The following is a 17,932-nucleotide window of genomic DNA, read 5'->3' on the forward strand; positions in this document are numbered from 1 at the left end:
AATAGAATCCAAGTCTCCTGACTCCCAATTCAGCTTTCTATCCTCGATATAGTTTTCTATCCTCTATATACCCCTGCTGCCTCTCAGGGGAAAAGAAGTTAATCTTCCAGCTATTAATAGCCACCAAATTGGTGGTAGCAGCACAGTGGAGAAAAGTAACTGTCTTTACACTGCAGCATTAGTATAAAAATATCTGGTAATGGAAAATTTGACAAATGTCATGTTAAAGGGAGTGGAAAATTATTTTAAGATCTGGATCTCATTTATCTGGTTCTCAGAAAAGTAAAATTCCTTAGTAGAACAGGGATCATATTTTTCTTCCTGTTTTTCAATGGTCTTTCCTAGAGGGTAATTGTCAACCTAGCCATAGCAGACACTATCGTCAACTAACATAATAAGAATGATGCATGTACTGTTGGTGATTGTTGTAAGCGTATCTTCTAACTTGGTTGAAAGTTTGAATTGAATTATTGAAATATGTAACACTTATGCAGCTTTCAGTGTTATTTAAATTAGTATTATATCATAAAGTTAGTATTATATCAGTTGGGAATTTTATTGCATGATTTGAAAACATAGTAGTTTCTTTCCTGAACCATACACTTCAGGCAAAGTTACTTCATGTCAGGCACCTTAAGTTCACCATGAATGAAACAAAGCAGAAAAATATTAATTAAGAAATACAAGATCGGCACGCTGGAGTTGATGAAGTTTATTGTTTGTGTATGCAATTAATCTTTTATATATTTTTAAAAAGTGTCTGAGAGGTAAATATTTAAGCATGTCTAGATTGTGGGGATTCAAACTTAAGTTTAAACAAAACTATTTCTCTCTTAAGTTTGGACCAAGGAACAGGAATTTCCCTGGTGACAATCTCTGAATATCATGTTTATGTTTAGATAGAACTATAAGTCTTTAATCAGAATTATGTTTTAATTTTAAGTGTAAGAGAGATAGGATTGGTGGAAGTTGGAAAATGCAAGGAAATGGCAAAAATTAGTTATCTGGGACCCAGATGACTGAAAAAGTATAATTACAAATAATAGTGAATTTCTTTAGGGAAATATATACATTTACCAGATGAAGGATGAAGAAGGTAACAGATATTGGAGAGGGATAGTAAGAAAATCATTTTGAAAAGCTACAGAATTTGTAGGATAGGGGTAAGAAAAGTTCATTAAACTCGGTGACCTCTTGGCATTTGGGAGACCTACTTGGACAGAGTGACGAGGGTCACGTTAAGGATACTCTGACCTCTTCAACTTATGTTCGTTTATCTTAAGGTATTAATCTAACTTTTGAAAACCTGTAAATTATGTATGGTATAAGAAACAAACAATCAGAATGCTTAATTAACCACAATACCTGAGATAGTAACAGATTTAAAATTTCATTCAGCTGAGATTTTATTGGTTATTGCCATTCCTGTTTAGACTAGACTTCCACCCAATTAATAAATAACTGATGATACTTTATGATAGGACAAGTAACTAATCTCTGTACCTATGATTGTTGAATACTTTATGTTAAACCTAAATCAAACATAAAAGATGGAAATTGCTTGTGAATATCATTAGAATTTGTTGGAAATGTTTTCATGATTACCCAAAATCTCAATTTTGCTCTATGAGTTAGTATTTACATTAGTCATGTATTATTTATTTTCTGTTAATGTTAATTAATGTTAATCTCATTAACATTATTTAAAGTTACTAATAACCTGTTTTTTTTTCTTTCCAACTTTCTTTTAAATTTTCATCAGTCGGCAGAAAATGTATTTTATTATTGGTGGTGGTGATGTTGTTTAACTGATAGAGTTATTGGAAACCTAGGTGACATTATTGAGATTCTTTTTAATTTTATTAAATAGGCATATCTTCAAGTGAATCCAGTCTGCTTAAAATTCCTCCCCATAAAAGAACCCGAAGAAAACTAATGCCTTCTCCCCTGAGAGCAGCACATCCCCAAAAGTCCGCACTGTCTGAAAGTTTGGAGCTCAATGATTCTCTCAGCAAAGAACTTCAGCCTATTGTGTATACGCCAGAAGACTGTAGAAAAACTTCTCAAAATTCATCTATAGTGACCTCATCAAAACCATTATCACAAACTACACGTTTTCAGACCATCAGCTCAAATGTAAATGGTGAGAATTCTCTGAAAACATTATGTGAAATAGATACTCCTCACAGCCGGAGAAAAGAATATGGACAGGAAGATTTGGACTCTACATTTATTATATGTGAAGACATCAAGAATTTGAAGAGTAAATCACCTGAGCAAGAATCACTGCCAAACAATAATAACATTTTACAAAGGTACAAAAAAGAGTATTTGCCAGTTCTTTTGTTTTTGTTCTTTTTTTACTTACATAGCCTTAAAACTATAGCTTAAACTATAGCTTTCTTTCTCTTCTTTAGTTATATTTAAGGTCTATTTCATGAGTCAAGTATGCAGTCTTGATTATAAAAGTCAGTATTTTACCTTCATTTAGCCTTGTCTTTTTAAATTTTAATCCATTAACAATATTTTAATCTTTAATTTGATATCTTAGTTGATTGACCCTCAGTAGGCTAGAAGAAACCTTAAGATAGATTTAGTTCTACATACTCCAAAGTTAGGCAGGACAAGCCAACATCAGAGGATTACTATGTTTATTATTATTTATTAATATATACACTAAAGGAAATCTCACATTTTGTATTGATATTTAGCAAACCTCAGCTTACCCTAAATCATCATCCTTCTTAGGTGCTGGTGACTACATGGCATCCTAGCAAACATCCTTCTCACTTTGTCTCACTTCTTCTTATTTCATATCCTGTACATTTCATCTGTATAATCACAAGTAATCCAAATATGAGAAGACTGACACCTTCACCTTTCTATGCTGTTGGGATGCAGAAATCTCTTGAGAGCAACTCTTTCTATGATACAAAAAAAAGAAAACCCAATGGCAAGCGAGAGAAGCTTTATAGGCTAGAATAATATCTTTCTTTATATATTCATTTGAAATGGTATTCTAATTATGAAAGTGTATGCCCCCTTTTTCTCCACAGTACAAATCAAAATTACTCTTTATTTTTTATTATTTAATATACAGGCTTGCCTCTTCTTCATTCTCAACTAAACATCCTCTGCCTATACCAAGCATAGAACCATCCTACATGGCAATGACTGCTGCTGCCAGAAGGAAACGGAAGTTAACAAGGTACAATTAACCATCAACTGGTTCAGTGCTTACACAACATCATCTTTATACTTTGTTTCCTACGTCTCCTTTTTATTTCTTACAATGAAACTGTGAATTCATACTTAAATGTACATATAATTAATTGCTCTGAATGCAGCACTGGGTTTACATTATCAAAGGCAAATCTTGATAAAGCCCAAGTATTTCACTTGCTATTTACATAAAGTATTCCATATCTCAGATTATTAAAAATAAATTGAAAAGTCTTCTGGCCTTCAAAAATGTCACTTAATTTTAACTTTCTTCTGGTGACAACTTGTGCTCATTTGGTATTTCTCTTTTTATACATTAATGAATTTCTTCAGTCCCAAAAATGTATTACTTTAATGGATTTTGATATATGACTAAAATGTAATGAGTGAAGAGACTTCTATTTCTGGCTATGACAATATCGCTTATATCAGACCAAACCACCCATCAACAACAGCTATAAAAGCCGATGAAATACAACCAACAGCTACTTTCAAGGCACTGGAGACTAACCAAGGCAGCCAGGACTTGAAGGTCTAAGATCCAGAGGAAAGGGAAACAAGCTATAGAGAGCCAAACCTTGTCTGCCTCTTTTTTCCATTTAGTATTTGCCAATCCATGGCATCAAGTCTAGAAGCCAAGCACAAAATGGAAGCCCACAGCTATCAGCAGTCTCACTGAGTTAGGGAAACAAAATAATTCTGTGTGTAGCTTTTGCCCTCAATAGAGCTGCCAAGTTCTACATTCTGTGGGGTAAAAGGCCAAGAAACAAAGCTGAAAATGGCTAAGGAAGCAAAATAATTCTGTGTGTAGCTTTTGCCTTTAAGGTATTTGCCACAATCTGAACTCTGGCATAACAGGCCAAGAAACAAAGCTGAGAGGCTAAAATATTAAGCAGAATTTTAACATTCTCATGGGAGCTAGGACACAAAAACTGTTCAGGGATCATTGAGAAGAAAAGGTGCTATTAAACCGCCAGGATTTTATTTGAGACCCTCGAAGTCCTGTGCTCTATAGGAGTAGGGTAAACTGGAAGTAGACCAGTTCTTGAAAGCCTGAAAAGACCTCACACCACCTCTATCCCTTTTGGATCGAGGTGATCTGTTTCTGTTCTGCTTTCCTACCAGAAGAAAATTAAGTCATTCCTGGAGAAATATACCAACTAGAGCATCTACAGTTTTGTGTAGGTTTTTTTACATGTTTATGACTTGAGCAAAAATTACCAAGTATGTCACGAAACAGAACCAAATGACTAAAAATCTAGATCCATTAGTGATACTGTAAAATTATCAGGTAAGTACTTTAAAAATTAGACTGTGATTTAGTTCATCAAAATAGTGATAATTCCCCCCCCCCAAAAAAAAAAACTGGATTGTATATTCTAGAGCTAAAAAATTAGAATCTACTGAAATTGTAAGTAAATAAACAACAGATTAAGCACAGCAGAAGAGAGTTTAGTGAACCGGAAGATAGATTGACAGAAAAAATATCTAAGCCAATGTTCGAAAGAATAAGATAGAAAATATGGAGAAGAGTGAAAAAAACGTATAAGACACAGTTAGAAAGGTCTAATATGTATATATTTTGAGTCCCAGAAAGAAATGAGAAAGAATGGGGGAAAACAGTGTTTGAGGAGATGCTGGCTAATGGTTTTCCAATGAAAGAAGATAACTAATCACAGATTCGAGAAGTTCTGCAGACCACAAGCAGCATTAATACAAACAGAAACATAACTAGGTACATCTCAGTAAAACAGCTAAAGATCAAAGACAAGGAAAAATCTTACATCCTGAGCTGTATGACGTGACTCCCATTGCAGAGTGTTTACATCCCCACAGCCGTGAATGCAATGACAAGATACAGTGAATGGTTATATTGTAAAATGGTTCAGACTTGCTTTACCTCTTTTACTTTGACGTGATTTTGGGAAAAGAGTATAAGATCCTAGGATAGAATAACTGTTTTTAGGTTTCTTATTTTCCACCATGAACCTGTCATCATCTGGGTCAGTCTAAACAAATTTACAATAATCTATTTGTGCCACATAAAGTATTATCTCATTGGTGCATTTAGGATCTGTCCTTTCTCCTCCAAAGTACAGCAGAGCCTTGGAATGTAGATTTAAAATTCATGGACTGATTTTTCCAGAATGCCTCTAACTATCCATGACATTTAAAATTCTGTATTTTGCTGTGGCACAAATTTAAATGATGCAATTTGTCTGACTCTTGTATTGGGTATCACTCACTCAATGAGTGAGCCTAGCTAACCGTCATCATCTTATTACTAATTTTCATTGTATTGATTGTTATTCTTTCCATTAATTAGTGGTGGTGACTTTTCTGGTTCTTCACTGATAGCATGATCTGTTGTGTTAACTAAGATGTAGCTAAAGTTTATAGCTAATAATAAGTTTTAAATGCGTACATAATCATTATCAAAATTAATTGATTTTTCAAGAAATGTCCAGGTATGTAAACTATATGTTTAGAGTGGTTTTAGATGACTTAAAGAGCTTCCACATGAGCAACTAATATTGCAAAATAATACTAAAGGACATATAAAGAAAGTAAGATTTCTCATAGCCTATTAATTGCTCTATTACATTCCCTCTGGTACCAATAATTAGATCCTGCCATTAACTAAGGTTAAAAGAGATTAATGCTAGAAATGTACATAATTACTTTTTTTTTTTTTAATCTTCCTTTTCCTCAATTAAACCTACATGAGTTTGAGAGTAATAAACTCTGGTATTTTCCACTTAGCAGCTTTATGTACATATTTAGGTGTGTGTGTGTGTGTATATATATCTATGAATATATACCTATATATATATATATATATATATATACCCATAAGGTTTTTAAAAATGAAAAGAAGGCTCCATGTGTATAGTTATTTTATTTAGTTTGTATCAGCTTTTCTTTCTGAAAAAAAATTAGAGTCCCAAAGCACTGGATATTCTCAAAACCTACAAAACTCCATTTTTTAGTTCCTACTTAAATTGAGAATATTAAATTTTTAATCATTACAATTTATTTAATATCACTGTAGCAAACTGTTTTAATTAAATCAGGCTACTAAATATACAAATGTAGTGCGTGTGTATATATAATATATATATATATATATAATATATAATATATATTAATCAAAGTTTTGGGGGTTTGTTTGCTTTGTTTATTTGGTTAGTTGGTTTTTGTTTGTTTCACAGTCTTTCTTAGCACCCAGAAATGGGTCTCACACTTGTCACACATTTTTGGTTTGTTTTGAAAGACACCTAACGGTTCCAACTAGAAATTATCTCAGCTGGAAGAATATGAGATGCATATGTTAAGGAAGGAGAAACATACGATCCATATAAGGAAACAAAAGGTTAAATCTTAACTTTCATCAATAGATATGGAAATATATTTGGCACATAACTAGAAGAATCTTTAGATTTCTTCTCAATATAGTCTTTAACATAATTTGAATTTCTCTCATACCAATTTTAAGTCCTATTTTATGATCCAACATAAATCTAAAATAAATTTATAACATGAATGTTAAACATTTGATCAGTGGATTATTTTATCTAAATCCTTAAAAATGTTTGCATGTATTTTACTTAAGTATATACAACTTACTTTGCTAGGCTTTGATTTCATTCCTAGAAATATGAAGTTTCTTTCAGATAGATATTCAAAAGCCTAATTTTCAAGTAAAAACAGACATCCTAGAACTAACCAAAGTGAAAAATCATACCATAAAATAATAAAGACAATTTTAAGATAAAAGATTGGGAAAACTAACGCTTACAAAAGTAACCAATGACAATGATCTTTGTACTTGAAGAAAAATCACCAAATGACCAAAAAAGAATTTTTGCCTGGAGACAGCTGTTATGTTATCCAAGAAGGGTGTTTAGTATCCAAAACCGAATTATATCGACTTATTTCATTTAGCACCATTTAGGAATAGAGAATTTCTACAACTAAATTTGCTAGTACGGTCATAGCACTAGTATGGTCTTGTTACCATTTTGGGTAGATATCATTTATGTTCTTGGACAGAGTAGGCAAAATTATCATTTGAAAAACCATGATCATTTTTCTTACAGGCTTTAGAAAAATTGAGGTACATAGGTTGAGTTATTTTTGCCAGCATGCAGTGTGCTCCCTCCTGTTTTTCTTCGCTATCGTATTAAATTGCCATTTCTGACCTCTTTTGATAACTGTACCACCAATCCATCTTCTCCCCATTCTACAAACACACCCACATCAGTTTACCCTGTGGTTAGGAAAGGATTACCGGAAGAGCAAAGTGTGGCCGTAAGAGGGAAGCCTCCAGTGTTAATGCAACTATCAAATTAGTATCAACTTGTAAAATGGTATATGATATCTTTTTTAATCAGAAACTGCCTAAAATTAACTTGTTTAAATCAGTGTGGAGGGGGGAGATACTCATTTATCCCTCCCTCGATCCCAATCCTGCTTGTTAGAACTTGATCCTCTTTGGGTTCAGAAGGATTGGACTGTTATTCTTCGGGGCCTAGCTCAAACTCATCCCATCCACAAAATCTTTCAGTTGTTTTTTGGGAGGTTTTTTTTTCCCCCCTAAGTTTGAAATCAGGAACCTATAGCTCCTTATAGTTTGAAAACCTATAGCACTGTGTTTTACTTTACCTTGTATTATTTTGCGTATTTGTCTTATTTTCCTCCTCCTCACCATATAGTCATTATGTAAGTTTTTAGAAAGGTGTTATCACTGTCTAATTTATAATATCCTGTAACATGAGGCCATAGTGATAGGTGTTTAGTAGTAATATGTCAACTCAAGTTGGAAATTTGACTCTTTGATATATAAAATTTATATAATTTTTTTAAAATGAAAATAGATCACTAGGCAGCCTGGGTGGCTCAGCAGTTTAGCACCGCCTTCGGCCCAGGGCGTAATCCTGGGGTCCTGGGATCGAGTCCCACGTCGGGCTCCCTGCGTGGAGCCTGCTTCTCCCTCTGCCTGTGTCTCTGCCTGCCTCTCTCTCTTTCTTTGTATCTCTCATGAATAAATAAAATCTTTAGGAAAAAAAAATCATTCTTTTCAGTTTCTATGATTGTAATCAGAGAGTCTCAGTCTATTACCATGTTTTGATTTGAAAGCAAAGTTTCCAAACAATCACATTTGGTTATATTCTCCAGATTAAGGTTCTTGCTCCAATTTTGTAATATGAGCTTAGTTTTTCACCTCTTGCAAGGTGCTCTTTATCTGTACACTTTGAATAATAGTGTTTGCTTATATTCTAGCAGAGCCCCCTGAAAAGGTTTTGTTACAGAATTGCTACATATACCTACACTCCCAATCTCCAGTTTGAATAAACATCATTAAAATCACACCAAATTTCCTATTGGCCAAAAATGTATTTAGTGCCTCCTATTACTTTTATGGGATTTTGCAACTTCTTATTCTATCATTTTACTTTCTCTTTAATCTTCATTGCATATAGAGTATGTATTAGAATTTATAAAAAATTCTTTACTAAAATAAAAAAAAAATTTCTCCTTAAGTTCTGCATCAAATACTTCATTAACTGCTGAGGTAAATTCTGGATTTGCCAAACGTGTTCGACAAGATGATGCAAGTGAAAAGGTCTTACAAGAAAACAGACCAACAGTGGGTATGTCTCAGCTTTTAATTTGACATTTAATAACATGATTACCAAATATATGTATAGTACTTTACATTTTCTTACAGTGTTTTCATTAGAATCTCCTTTTATCTACTCGTCAACTTATTAAATGGTAAGTATGACTATGTTAAAGGTAAGAAAAGTTAAGACACAAAATAGAAAATACCCAAGATTACCCAGATATTTCATGTGGAGCCAGACTTCTAACTCTATATTCTGTATCTTTTTTGTTATCCATACTGCTTCACACTGCAGAAGAATTCATAAATAATTTAACTAATAATTGAAATAACTAGCTAAGTATATTATTTAATGGGTTAATGATAACAGATAAACTTTACTTGAAATTTCTCTCTTATTATCTTTAATAATTTGCTCTGTGACTCAATCTGCAGTTATTGCCAAGCTTCAGTCTGTACCTAGATACAGTCGTATTGTAATTCCCATTAGCAAGTTGAAAAAGATGCTGGCTGGGGATGACTATGTCTTCTCAACTGCATATGGTGGTGACATGAATCTATAGTAACAAAACCACATCTTTAGTGAAGCCAGAGGTTAGGCCTTAGTGTCCAGACCTCTGTCTCTCTGATACTATAATGCCTAAGACTTCATTTAAGAAGTATTTATTTACTATGCACTATGTGCTAGTTTCTGTGCTAGATAGCAAGATCATTAAGACTCAGTGTGGTTTCTTCCCTAAAGGAACTTGTAATTACTGCACTTTGGAATTTAAAGAGGTTTCATGAGATAATGTGTGTTTCTAAGAATAACATGAAAACTATTGTTATTTTTTTTCTATCAATGCTCTTTCATTAGAGTAACAAAATTTCTCAATGACTTTGCTGGACTGTATTGATAAATCCTTTTAAGTTCAGTGGAAATGCCTTTTGTGCAAATTTTTAAAATCAAGCAAAAATGTCCTGAAACATAAAATTTACTAAGATTATTTGGTTTAGCACACCAAATTTAATAATGTTTAACAGTGTGCATGTGCAGTTGGTATGAATTTGTACTGTGCCATTAATCTCCTGAAAATATTCTCCAGGAAATCATATTTCCAAAAGCAAATAATAAACCTCTGATACTTCTCAAATAGAGATTTGGTTTTTCTAACCATAAAATACATCAAATATCTCATATATAAAGAGAGGTAAATTAAAAAATTCTACATAGAAAGAAGTAGGAGTTGATATTAAATTGCAGTGCTTTCCAAAAAGCAAAGAAAGGGTTAATCTAGGTTAAAAGATTATGTATTGGTAAGGATAATAGGCCACTTAGAGGTATTAGTTTAAGGGAAGGTAACAGTTTATGTATATTAGGATATCGAAGTTAAAATGCCCAAATACATAAGAGGAATTACTAGAAAAAGTAGGAAAGAACTGGTACTGCGTGGGCCTGGGTGGCTCAGTGGATTAGCACCTGCCTTTGACCCAGGGTGTGATCCTGGAGTCACAGGATTGAGGTCCGCCGTTGGGCTCCCTGCATGGAGCCTGCTCCTCCCCCTGCCTGTGTCTCTGCATCTCTCTCTCTCTCTCTGTGTCTCTCATGAATAAATAAATAAAATCTTAAAAAAAAAAAAAAAAAACCGGTACTGCCTTTCTTGGAATATGTTCAACTGAATTCTCTAACAGTGTACAAATAAAAAAACAAAGGAACATCAGTAAGAAAAAAGGTAACTACCATTTACTGAGAAATGAGAATACTGTCAAGAGAATATGTGCCTCTAAACTAAAACCTAACGTGACAAGAAAATGGATAAGAGATTAAACTGAGCCATAGAGAAGTCAGTGACACTTTGTTTTAACACTTGGATGAGTAGACAGTCATTGTGAAGGCTGGTGAAGAACCAGAGGAGTGGATATTTGAGGGGTGGCAGTAAAAGGAATAAGAGGTATGGGACCAGGATTAGCACGTAAAGAAGTACTAGATGCAAATTATATTCCTAAAAATAGGAAAAATACAGAAGTTTAGAAGCTTTAGGGAAGTAATCCATGAAGAAAAAAATGATGATGCAAAAAAGAAAGAACAATGCTTGTAGAATAGTCTTTCATTAGTTCAGAAGAACAAAACTTAAATGTGGTAGTTTATTCAGTGATGTTATTTGATACCTGCTGGGGTGGGGAAGGGATGTCACATGAGCACACTAAAAACTCGGCAATGTGGAGAAATGAATTTCTATGTTTAGACCAATGTTATTAATGTTTCCTTCATGTTTTATTTAAATAATGTTAGTTAACAACTATGAATTTTAAGAATAAGTTTTCTTCTAATGGATATAATTTTAACAAACATTTATAAGTTGAGTGAATAGTGAAAAAATTCTTTTTGAATACTTTTAACATATTTATATGTCTTTTTATTTCTTCTCTAGACAATAAAAGAAACATCCATAAAGTAAACCCAAACATGGTTAGAAAATTTGGAAGAAGTATTTCAAAAGGAAATCTGAGATAAGTCACTTCAAAATCAAGGAAAATGGAATTGACAAGTCTCCTTTTAAAAGGATCTGTTGCCAGCGCCCTTTCAGAAACTAGCTAAAATCTTTGAAAGAAGACCATCTTAAAGCTAGGTTTACCCAAATACCTTCAGTGAGCAGAAAATAAATTTCTTTCTGTTTTGTTCTTTTGTAATCTAAGCAAATATTAAATTTCAAGAGAAAAGGCTATGTTTTAATAAAGATACTAAAACATTTGTTGCCCTTTATAATCCATAAGTCGGCATGGTAGCAGGTCAGTTTTACACTGCTATAGCAAGTTGATTAGGATATTTTAGAAAACAATAGTCAAATTATCCTTTTTCTTTTTAAACAAGGAGAATTTAGAAGTGATAAAATTATGGCCCAGGATACATTTGGTCATACATTATTCTAATCATATATATAACTTTACTTTCCAAGAGTACTTTGATGTGCAAATGTACATATATGTGCCCATAAAGTCGTTGTAAAGAGTATTTAAGTAGTCTGCATGAATAAAAATACTAATATTGTTCCTTGCTACTCAGTATATTAAAGATGTAGATTTTACAGTGTTTGCTTTTCTGTCTTGCTACTACCCCTTACACACTTTAAACTATTATTTCATATAAAATGGGAATTTTGTAGATTTGTATTTCAGATTAGATCAGGATATATGGACTAGAGCCAAGTTTGAGAATGATCCATAGATTCCATAATGATAGTGAGACAAAGTTTTAATCGTCCCTCCTGCTATAGAAGCACACAGAGCTGCAAAGGAATCATACTGTTCACCTGCCTTGTTTACTTGTTCATCTTCTGAATGCACACATTTGATTAAACACATTTAATTTTATGTGGCCTGGGAATTGTTCCACCGAAACAAACAAACACGTAACAACCCGTTGAAACATCTTGGGCCTTTTACTTTAGTCCTGTCTTTCAACTTAAAATCTGGTTGGGAGAGTATGAGATCCAGTTTTGCTCTTGGAGTTTCCTCCAACTCTGACTCTGCTAGTTCCGTGTTAGCTGATGTGCACACAGGATCTGTGCTAGCGAGAGCCACCATACACAGTTGACTCGGGGGGGTCCCTTTGTCATTAAGCCGTTAGCTCTGTTGCCTGTTTTTCCTTTGCATGTTTTACGAAATTCAAAGAATATCAAAAGATATTTTTTTGTACCAGGTACAGATGAATTAGGCTAACAGGATTCAGTGACCATACCTCATGGTCCACCTTTAAGATGTGAGTGATTTTTTTTTTTCTCCTTCTCCCACCCCTCTCCCATCTGGCAACCACCAGTTTGTTCTCTGTATTTATGGGTCTATTTCTGCTTTGTTTGTTCATTTATTGTGTTTTTATGACTCCACATACAAGCAAAATCACATAGTATTCTTTTTTTCTTTGACTTACTGCACTTACCGTAACCCCCTCAAGGTCCATCCATGTTGTTGAAATGGCCAGATCTCATTTTTTATGGCTGAATGTAAGTGAGTGATTTTCTTATATGCCATTTTTATAAGCTAGGCATTTTGCTATAATAATAATAATGCATTTACAATGCAACCATGTTAAGGAGAAAGTAGAGGGAAGGAATCAACATGGAAAAATAAAGAGAAAATACACACATTTAAACTGGAACAATGCTATTCAATAAGTCACTGTAAAATAATCTTTAAGTGAACTTTATTCATGTAAAAAAGTAGACTAATCATAAATATATAGCTCGGTGAATTTTCACAAAACGAACACATCCATGTCCCCAGTACTCCAAACAAGGAAGAAAAAAGTGTCTGTATCCTGGAAGCCTCCCATTCGCACCTCCCTCGAAGAGTAACCACTATTCTAACACCACTAAAATAGTTTATATTTTTATTAAAAAAGAATATCTTGCTTGAAAAAATGACAGGAACTATAAGCAATAAAAATGTGCTCCCTCTCCTTCTCTACCAGTATCATTCCAGTTGTAACCACTGCTAGCTAATAATTTAGGTATCCTGCCATCATTTATTTTATTCATAGACAAACTTATGTAATTTTTTTTTTGTTAAAAATCGTATCATACTATTTGTACTGTTTTGCAGTCGGCTTTTTTATTCAGCATGGGCATCTTTGTAAAATTTTTAAGTATGAATTTCGTAAGTACAGCTATTCGTAAAGTAATTGCTCTTAGTAACAACTGACTAATAGTTTTTATGTGGCAAATTAGGTCAGAGACCGGGAGAGGAACCTCGGTGACGCTCAGTGTCTTTTGACTAACACTGAGCACCGTTTCTGAGAATAGGTTGGAGTACTCAGCATTATTTGTATATCATAGAGTCCAAAGTATGGTCCACACAGCATGACTCACCTGCCAAGGAAAGGGCGTCGTGTCAAAAAAAAGTGGCATACAGAGTCTACTGGGACGTTGATCATGCACACTGGCTATATAAGCCCTGAAGTCATGCAATCCAGAATTTTATTTGATTCCTTTGAAACGCCAAACTTGTTAAAGATGTTTAAGTGAGGAACAGTGCAATGAACCCTCATAATCCTGACACTGAATCCAGCTACCAAATTTTTCCACATTTTCCTTTTTTTCTTCTTTGCTGGAGTTTTTTAAAGCGTGCCCTAGACACCATTTCTACATACTGCTTAGAATTTGTAAGAAAAATGGCCATTTTTTATTTAATACAAAAAATATCCTTTTACTGAAGCGCACTCCTAGTAATAACACTAGAAATATACTTTAATCAACAATGTTCTAAGTTAATAATCACTATAAAGTTAATAGGATTAAAGATTAGACTTACATGATAAGAATTTAAACTCAAAACAGCTATTTACTAGTTTGAAAAAATCTCTTTCAACACAATGCCTACTCCAGCAACCTTTTTCATTCATTTTTTTAAGACCTTATTAGAAAAAAATTTAGTTTTTTTAAAGTAACATATTAAAAAGTAGGTTTATGTTATGATTTCCTACTTTTTAAATTTTTTAGAGAACTTGTTATGTGCCTGGATATTGCATTTATTTTTGCGTACATCCCAAAAGGTAGGTCAATGCACACCAGGTATGATGACCAGCAGTTCTGCTATGAGAGGGCATATGTGTTCCTAAAAATCATTATGCCGTGCATAACCGTGCATTTAAACCATAGGGTGCGTGGGGAACACGGGTTAGGGAACACAACACTTGGCTTTGCCACTGTCACAATAAAAGAAAGACTGGAGCCTACTATGAACAGTAGCCCAGTTTCACACATTAAATGTTTGAGAAATGCATAAATAAATATGGCACTTTGCTTTGGGAAAGAAGTTAAGTTTGCTTGTAGAAGAGGGTGTTGAAGGGTTGCAGTTGTAAGCTACTGCGAACTGTTGGAAGGAGGCTGGTCCAGAACTGGATGGATATCTGTAAGACCGGACGTGGATGGCTGTGGCCCATCGTTCTTGTGAGCTGTATGTTTTGTGAACTCCTCTACAGCCCGGTTCAGCCAGGTACAGTGCTTTGTGTTCACCTAATATTTCATCTGGATGAAATAACACAGAAACACGAAATTCACATCATGCTCAAATTGTTCCCCTGCTCTCAGTGGTATTGGAGCAAATTCATGGTTTCAAAACAGTTAAAGCACAACTATGCATATAAATATTGGATTTATGATTAATAATCTGAGGGATTAGTTTTCATAAGTATATTTTATTTTAAATTATCCTTTGGCTCTTTCACATTTAAATAACTTATAAGCTAACTGCTCAATTAGAGCCTTGGTGTTATTAGAGAGACAAGTTCTAGAATCAGGACATTTTAACCCTGCCTTGAGAAAGACATCCCCCATCACAAGCTTTATAAAGTATCCCATCTTTGGGAAGGGGCTGTCAATCAACAGCCCTTAATAATAATCATGTTTGTGGGGGCTCATCATGTGATAAGTGCTTTGCATGCATTTTTCATTTATCCCTCACGGCAAACTTTTAAAATAGATGGTACAGGTCTGCAGCCCCTCATACACGGTTCTAAAACTTCATAGATTCTGAAAATTGGAAGTTTTTTGTTTTTGTAATTTGGGACAGTAAAACGTGACTTCCGCCAAAGTGAGACTCATGATGGTCTTTATCCCACTGGGAGTGAACACTCAAAGGTTTTACTGCAGAATGTTAATGACTGATGATGGGGCGTTGCCCTGGATCCCACTGAAGATGTTAAGTACAGTATTGCACTGCCTTTCTAAAACAAAAATTCCTGAATTCCCAAACTCCTAGCCACAAGTATTTCAGATGATGGTTCACAGACAACATACAGTGTTTTCTGCTTAAAAAGAACAGAAGGGCGCCTACGTGGCTCAGTTGGTTAAGCGTCCAACTCTTGGTTTCAGCTCAGGTCATGGCTTCAGGGTCATGAGAACGAGCCCTGCTGCAGGCTCCTCACTGAGCACCAAGTCTGCTGAAGACTGTCCTCCCTCCGTCTGTCCCTAGCGCGCTCACGCACGCTCGCTCTCTCAAATACACCTTTTAAAAATACTTTCTTTAAAAAGAAGAGGACGCAGAGAAATTAATTTTCTTTAAAAATCAATTTGCAAAAAATCACAACTAGATGGTGACAATTTGGATTTTGAACTGAGGCTCATATAAAAGGTTGCCTTTAACCCTAGACAATAAACACATTGCCTTCTTCTGTAGTGGGGCTGATACTCTGCATAAGGATAACTGTACAAAAAGCATCGACTACCGAAAACGAATTCCAAAGCCATGTCACCTGTGATTAGGTAATTTAATTTGTGGATGAAGGTCAGCAAATTGATTATACCACAGATTGGGTGGAAGGATTTATTCATTGCATGTTATAATTATAAAATAATAATTTATAATTAGAAATAAATTATATTTAGCTCATAGTGTTCATATCAAAAACAATTTAAAGTATAATTAGTAAAGTATTATTAATAAAAGTCTTTAGTATCACTGAAGGCATTTATCGGTTGATTTTTGAATCAACTGCATATTGTTGCATATTCACAAATTGCCCCAGAGTGTTTGGCCACTACTTAAGGTAAGATACTCTACAACATCTCTAGTAATATCCTGAACCTCTTTGTGTCAAGATTCTGTATTCAAAGTCTGACGACCCCACTCGGGCACTAAGACAAAACATAGCGTGTTTCAAGAACCAGCACAGGACAGTCTTTTCGCTGCATGTGTGGAGCACCAAGTGCTCCCTCTCCCGTAACTTCCCCCAAAAGGCAGTGGTTGACAGATCGTCCATACGCCTCCGAGTGAACATCATTTAACAAACCACTCAAGCCTTGCAAATGGCAAGTGCTGCGTAACAGCCGCTGCAGGGATTAGGCGTCAAGTTAAGAGCTGTCAGGAAAGGTTAGTTGGGAGATATTTCTGTCACTGTGTGTGCGTGTGTGTGTGCACGTACCTAAAACACAAAGAAGATAAAATAAGCAAGAGGTTCTAATTTCAAAAATAGGTTATCCTCATACTTTGAAACAGATGGAAGATGAAAGACGTCTTTGTTATAATTAAGAAGAGAAGGAAGGCTACGATCTCCGATCAGGACTATGGACAGAAATGCTAAGTCCTCCACCTCGTTTCTCATCCCTGCTGAAGGTTCGTGCACCTCTCAAATGCGAAATGTTGGGGAGCCTTCCTGATGTCACCACCCCCTGCACACATCCCTTTCCTATTCTCCTTTTATACGATTATTTAAGAATCACAATTTTTTTTTATTGTTATTACTCCCTCTTGTTCTTCCCAATAACGGTAACGTAGGCTCTTCATTCCCACCCTGATTCTTACTGGGTTCAACATGCTATTTGAAAATGTTCTTTCCTTCTAAGCACATCGCTCCTCCCAATTCTTCGTGTCAAATAAAACCATGTACTCCAGGGCCCCTTCGGTTCAGGGGTCCTGGGGTGGAGCCCCGCCTCGGGCCCTCTGCTCAGGGAAGCCTGCTTCTCCCTCTGCCTGCCCCCCGCCCCGCCATCCCTGTGCATGCCCACTCTCTCTTGCAAATAAATAAAATCTTTAAAAAAACACACACACACATTGATCCACTCAAAGCAAGCCTGAAAGATCAGCACCTGACGGTTCTAACTAACGTTTGCCTCTTCGCCTGCTTTCTTTGCGTCTCCAAGCCGGCCTGCCAGTTTACTGGGCTCCCCACTCGAGCTCAAGAGGCCAAAGTAGGGTGTGAGGCCCCGTGAGCTCTGCCCCGACCGCTGGAAGAGAAGGCCCGACAACCGACAACGTTCTGACAGTCTCGTGCTACAGAGCACTACCAAAGTGGCCCGACTCAGAAGAAAGTCCCAGCTTCTTAGATAATCACAGTGGGGGGTGCCAATAAAAAAAGGTATTTTCCAGGTTTGAGAGCATAGGGGGTATTTTTAAATCCTGGAATCCGTGTTAGAGGGCTTCTACTTTTCTTCCCAAAACTTCAATTTAACCTATTTCTGCTATTCATCATTTTACCTATAAAATTTTAGTTTTCTGGATGATTTAGAAACCACAGTGAGTTTCTAATTTTTTGTCCATTTGCATTGCAATGTTGAGATCCATTTTGCCCCACATCTGTATGATGTTCCTCGTAGGTCTTTAGTTAATGAC

General features: G+C 35.1%; 1 protein-coding gene across 5 annotated transcripts in view; it reads left to right on the forward strand.

The window, feature by feature from the left end:
- Positions 1–11,913, forward strand: part of KIF18A (kinesin family member 18A) — a 79,376-nt gene extending 67,463 nt beyond the window's left edge. For all 5 annotated transcript variants that reach the window (XM_055317499.1, XM_055317500.1, XM_055317501.1 and 2 more), the window contains 4 exons: positions 1,871–2,315; positions 3,101–3,208; positions 8,767–8,876; positions 11,260–11,913. In XM_055317499.1, the coding sequence (XP_055173474.1) occupies positions 1,871–2,315; positions 3,101–3,208; positions 8,767–8,876; positions 11,260–11,342 (746 nt within the window). In that variant the 3' untranslated portion in view covers positions 11,343–11,913. The remainder of the gene's footprint in view (positions 1–1,870; positions 2,316–3,100; positions 3,209–8,766; positions 8,877–11,259) is intronic.
- The last annotated feature ends 6,019 nt before the right edge of the window (positions 11,914–17,932 follow it).

Source organism: Nyctereutes procyonoides, unplaced genomic scaffold (assembly GCF_905146905.1).
Source record: "Nyctereutes procyonoides isolate TBG_1078 unplaced genomic scaffold, NYPRO_anot_genome, whole genome shotgun sequence".
Classification (NCBI taxonomy): domain Eukaryota; kingdom Metazoa; phylum Chordata; class Mammalia; order Carnivora; family Canidae; genus Nyctereutes; species Nyctereutes procyonoides.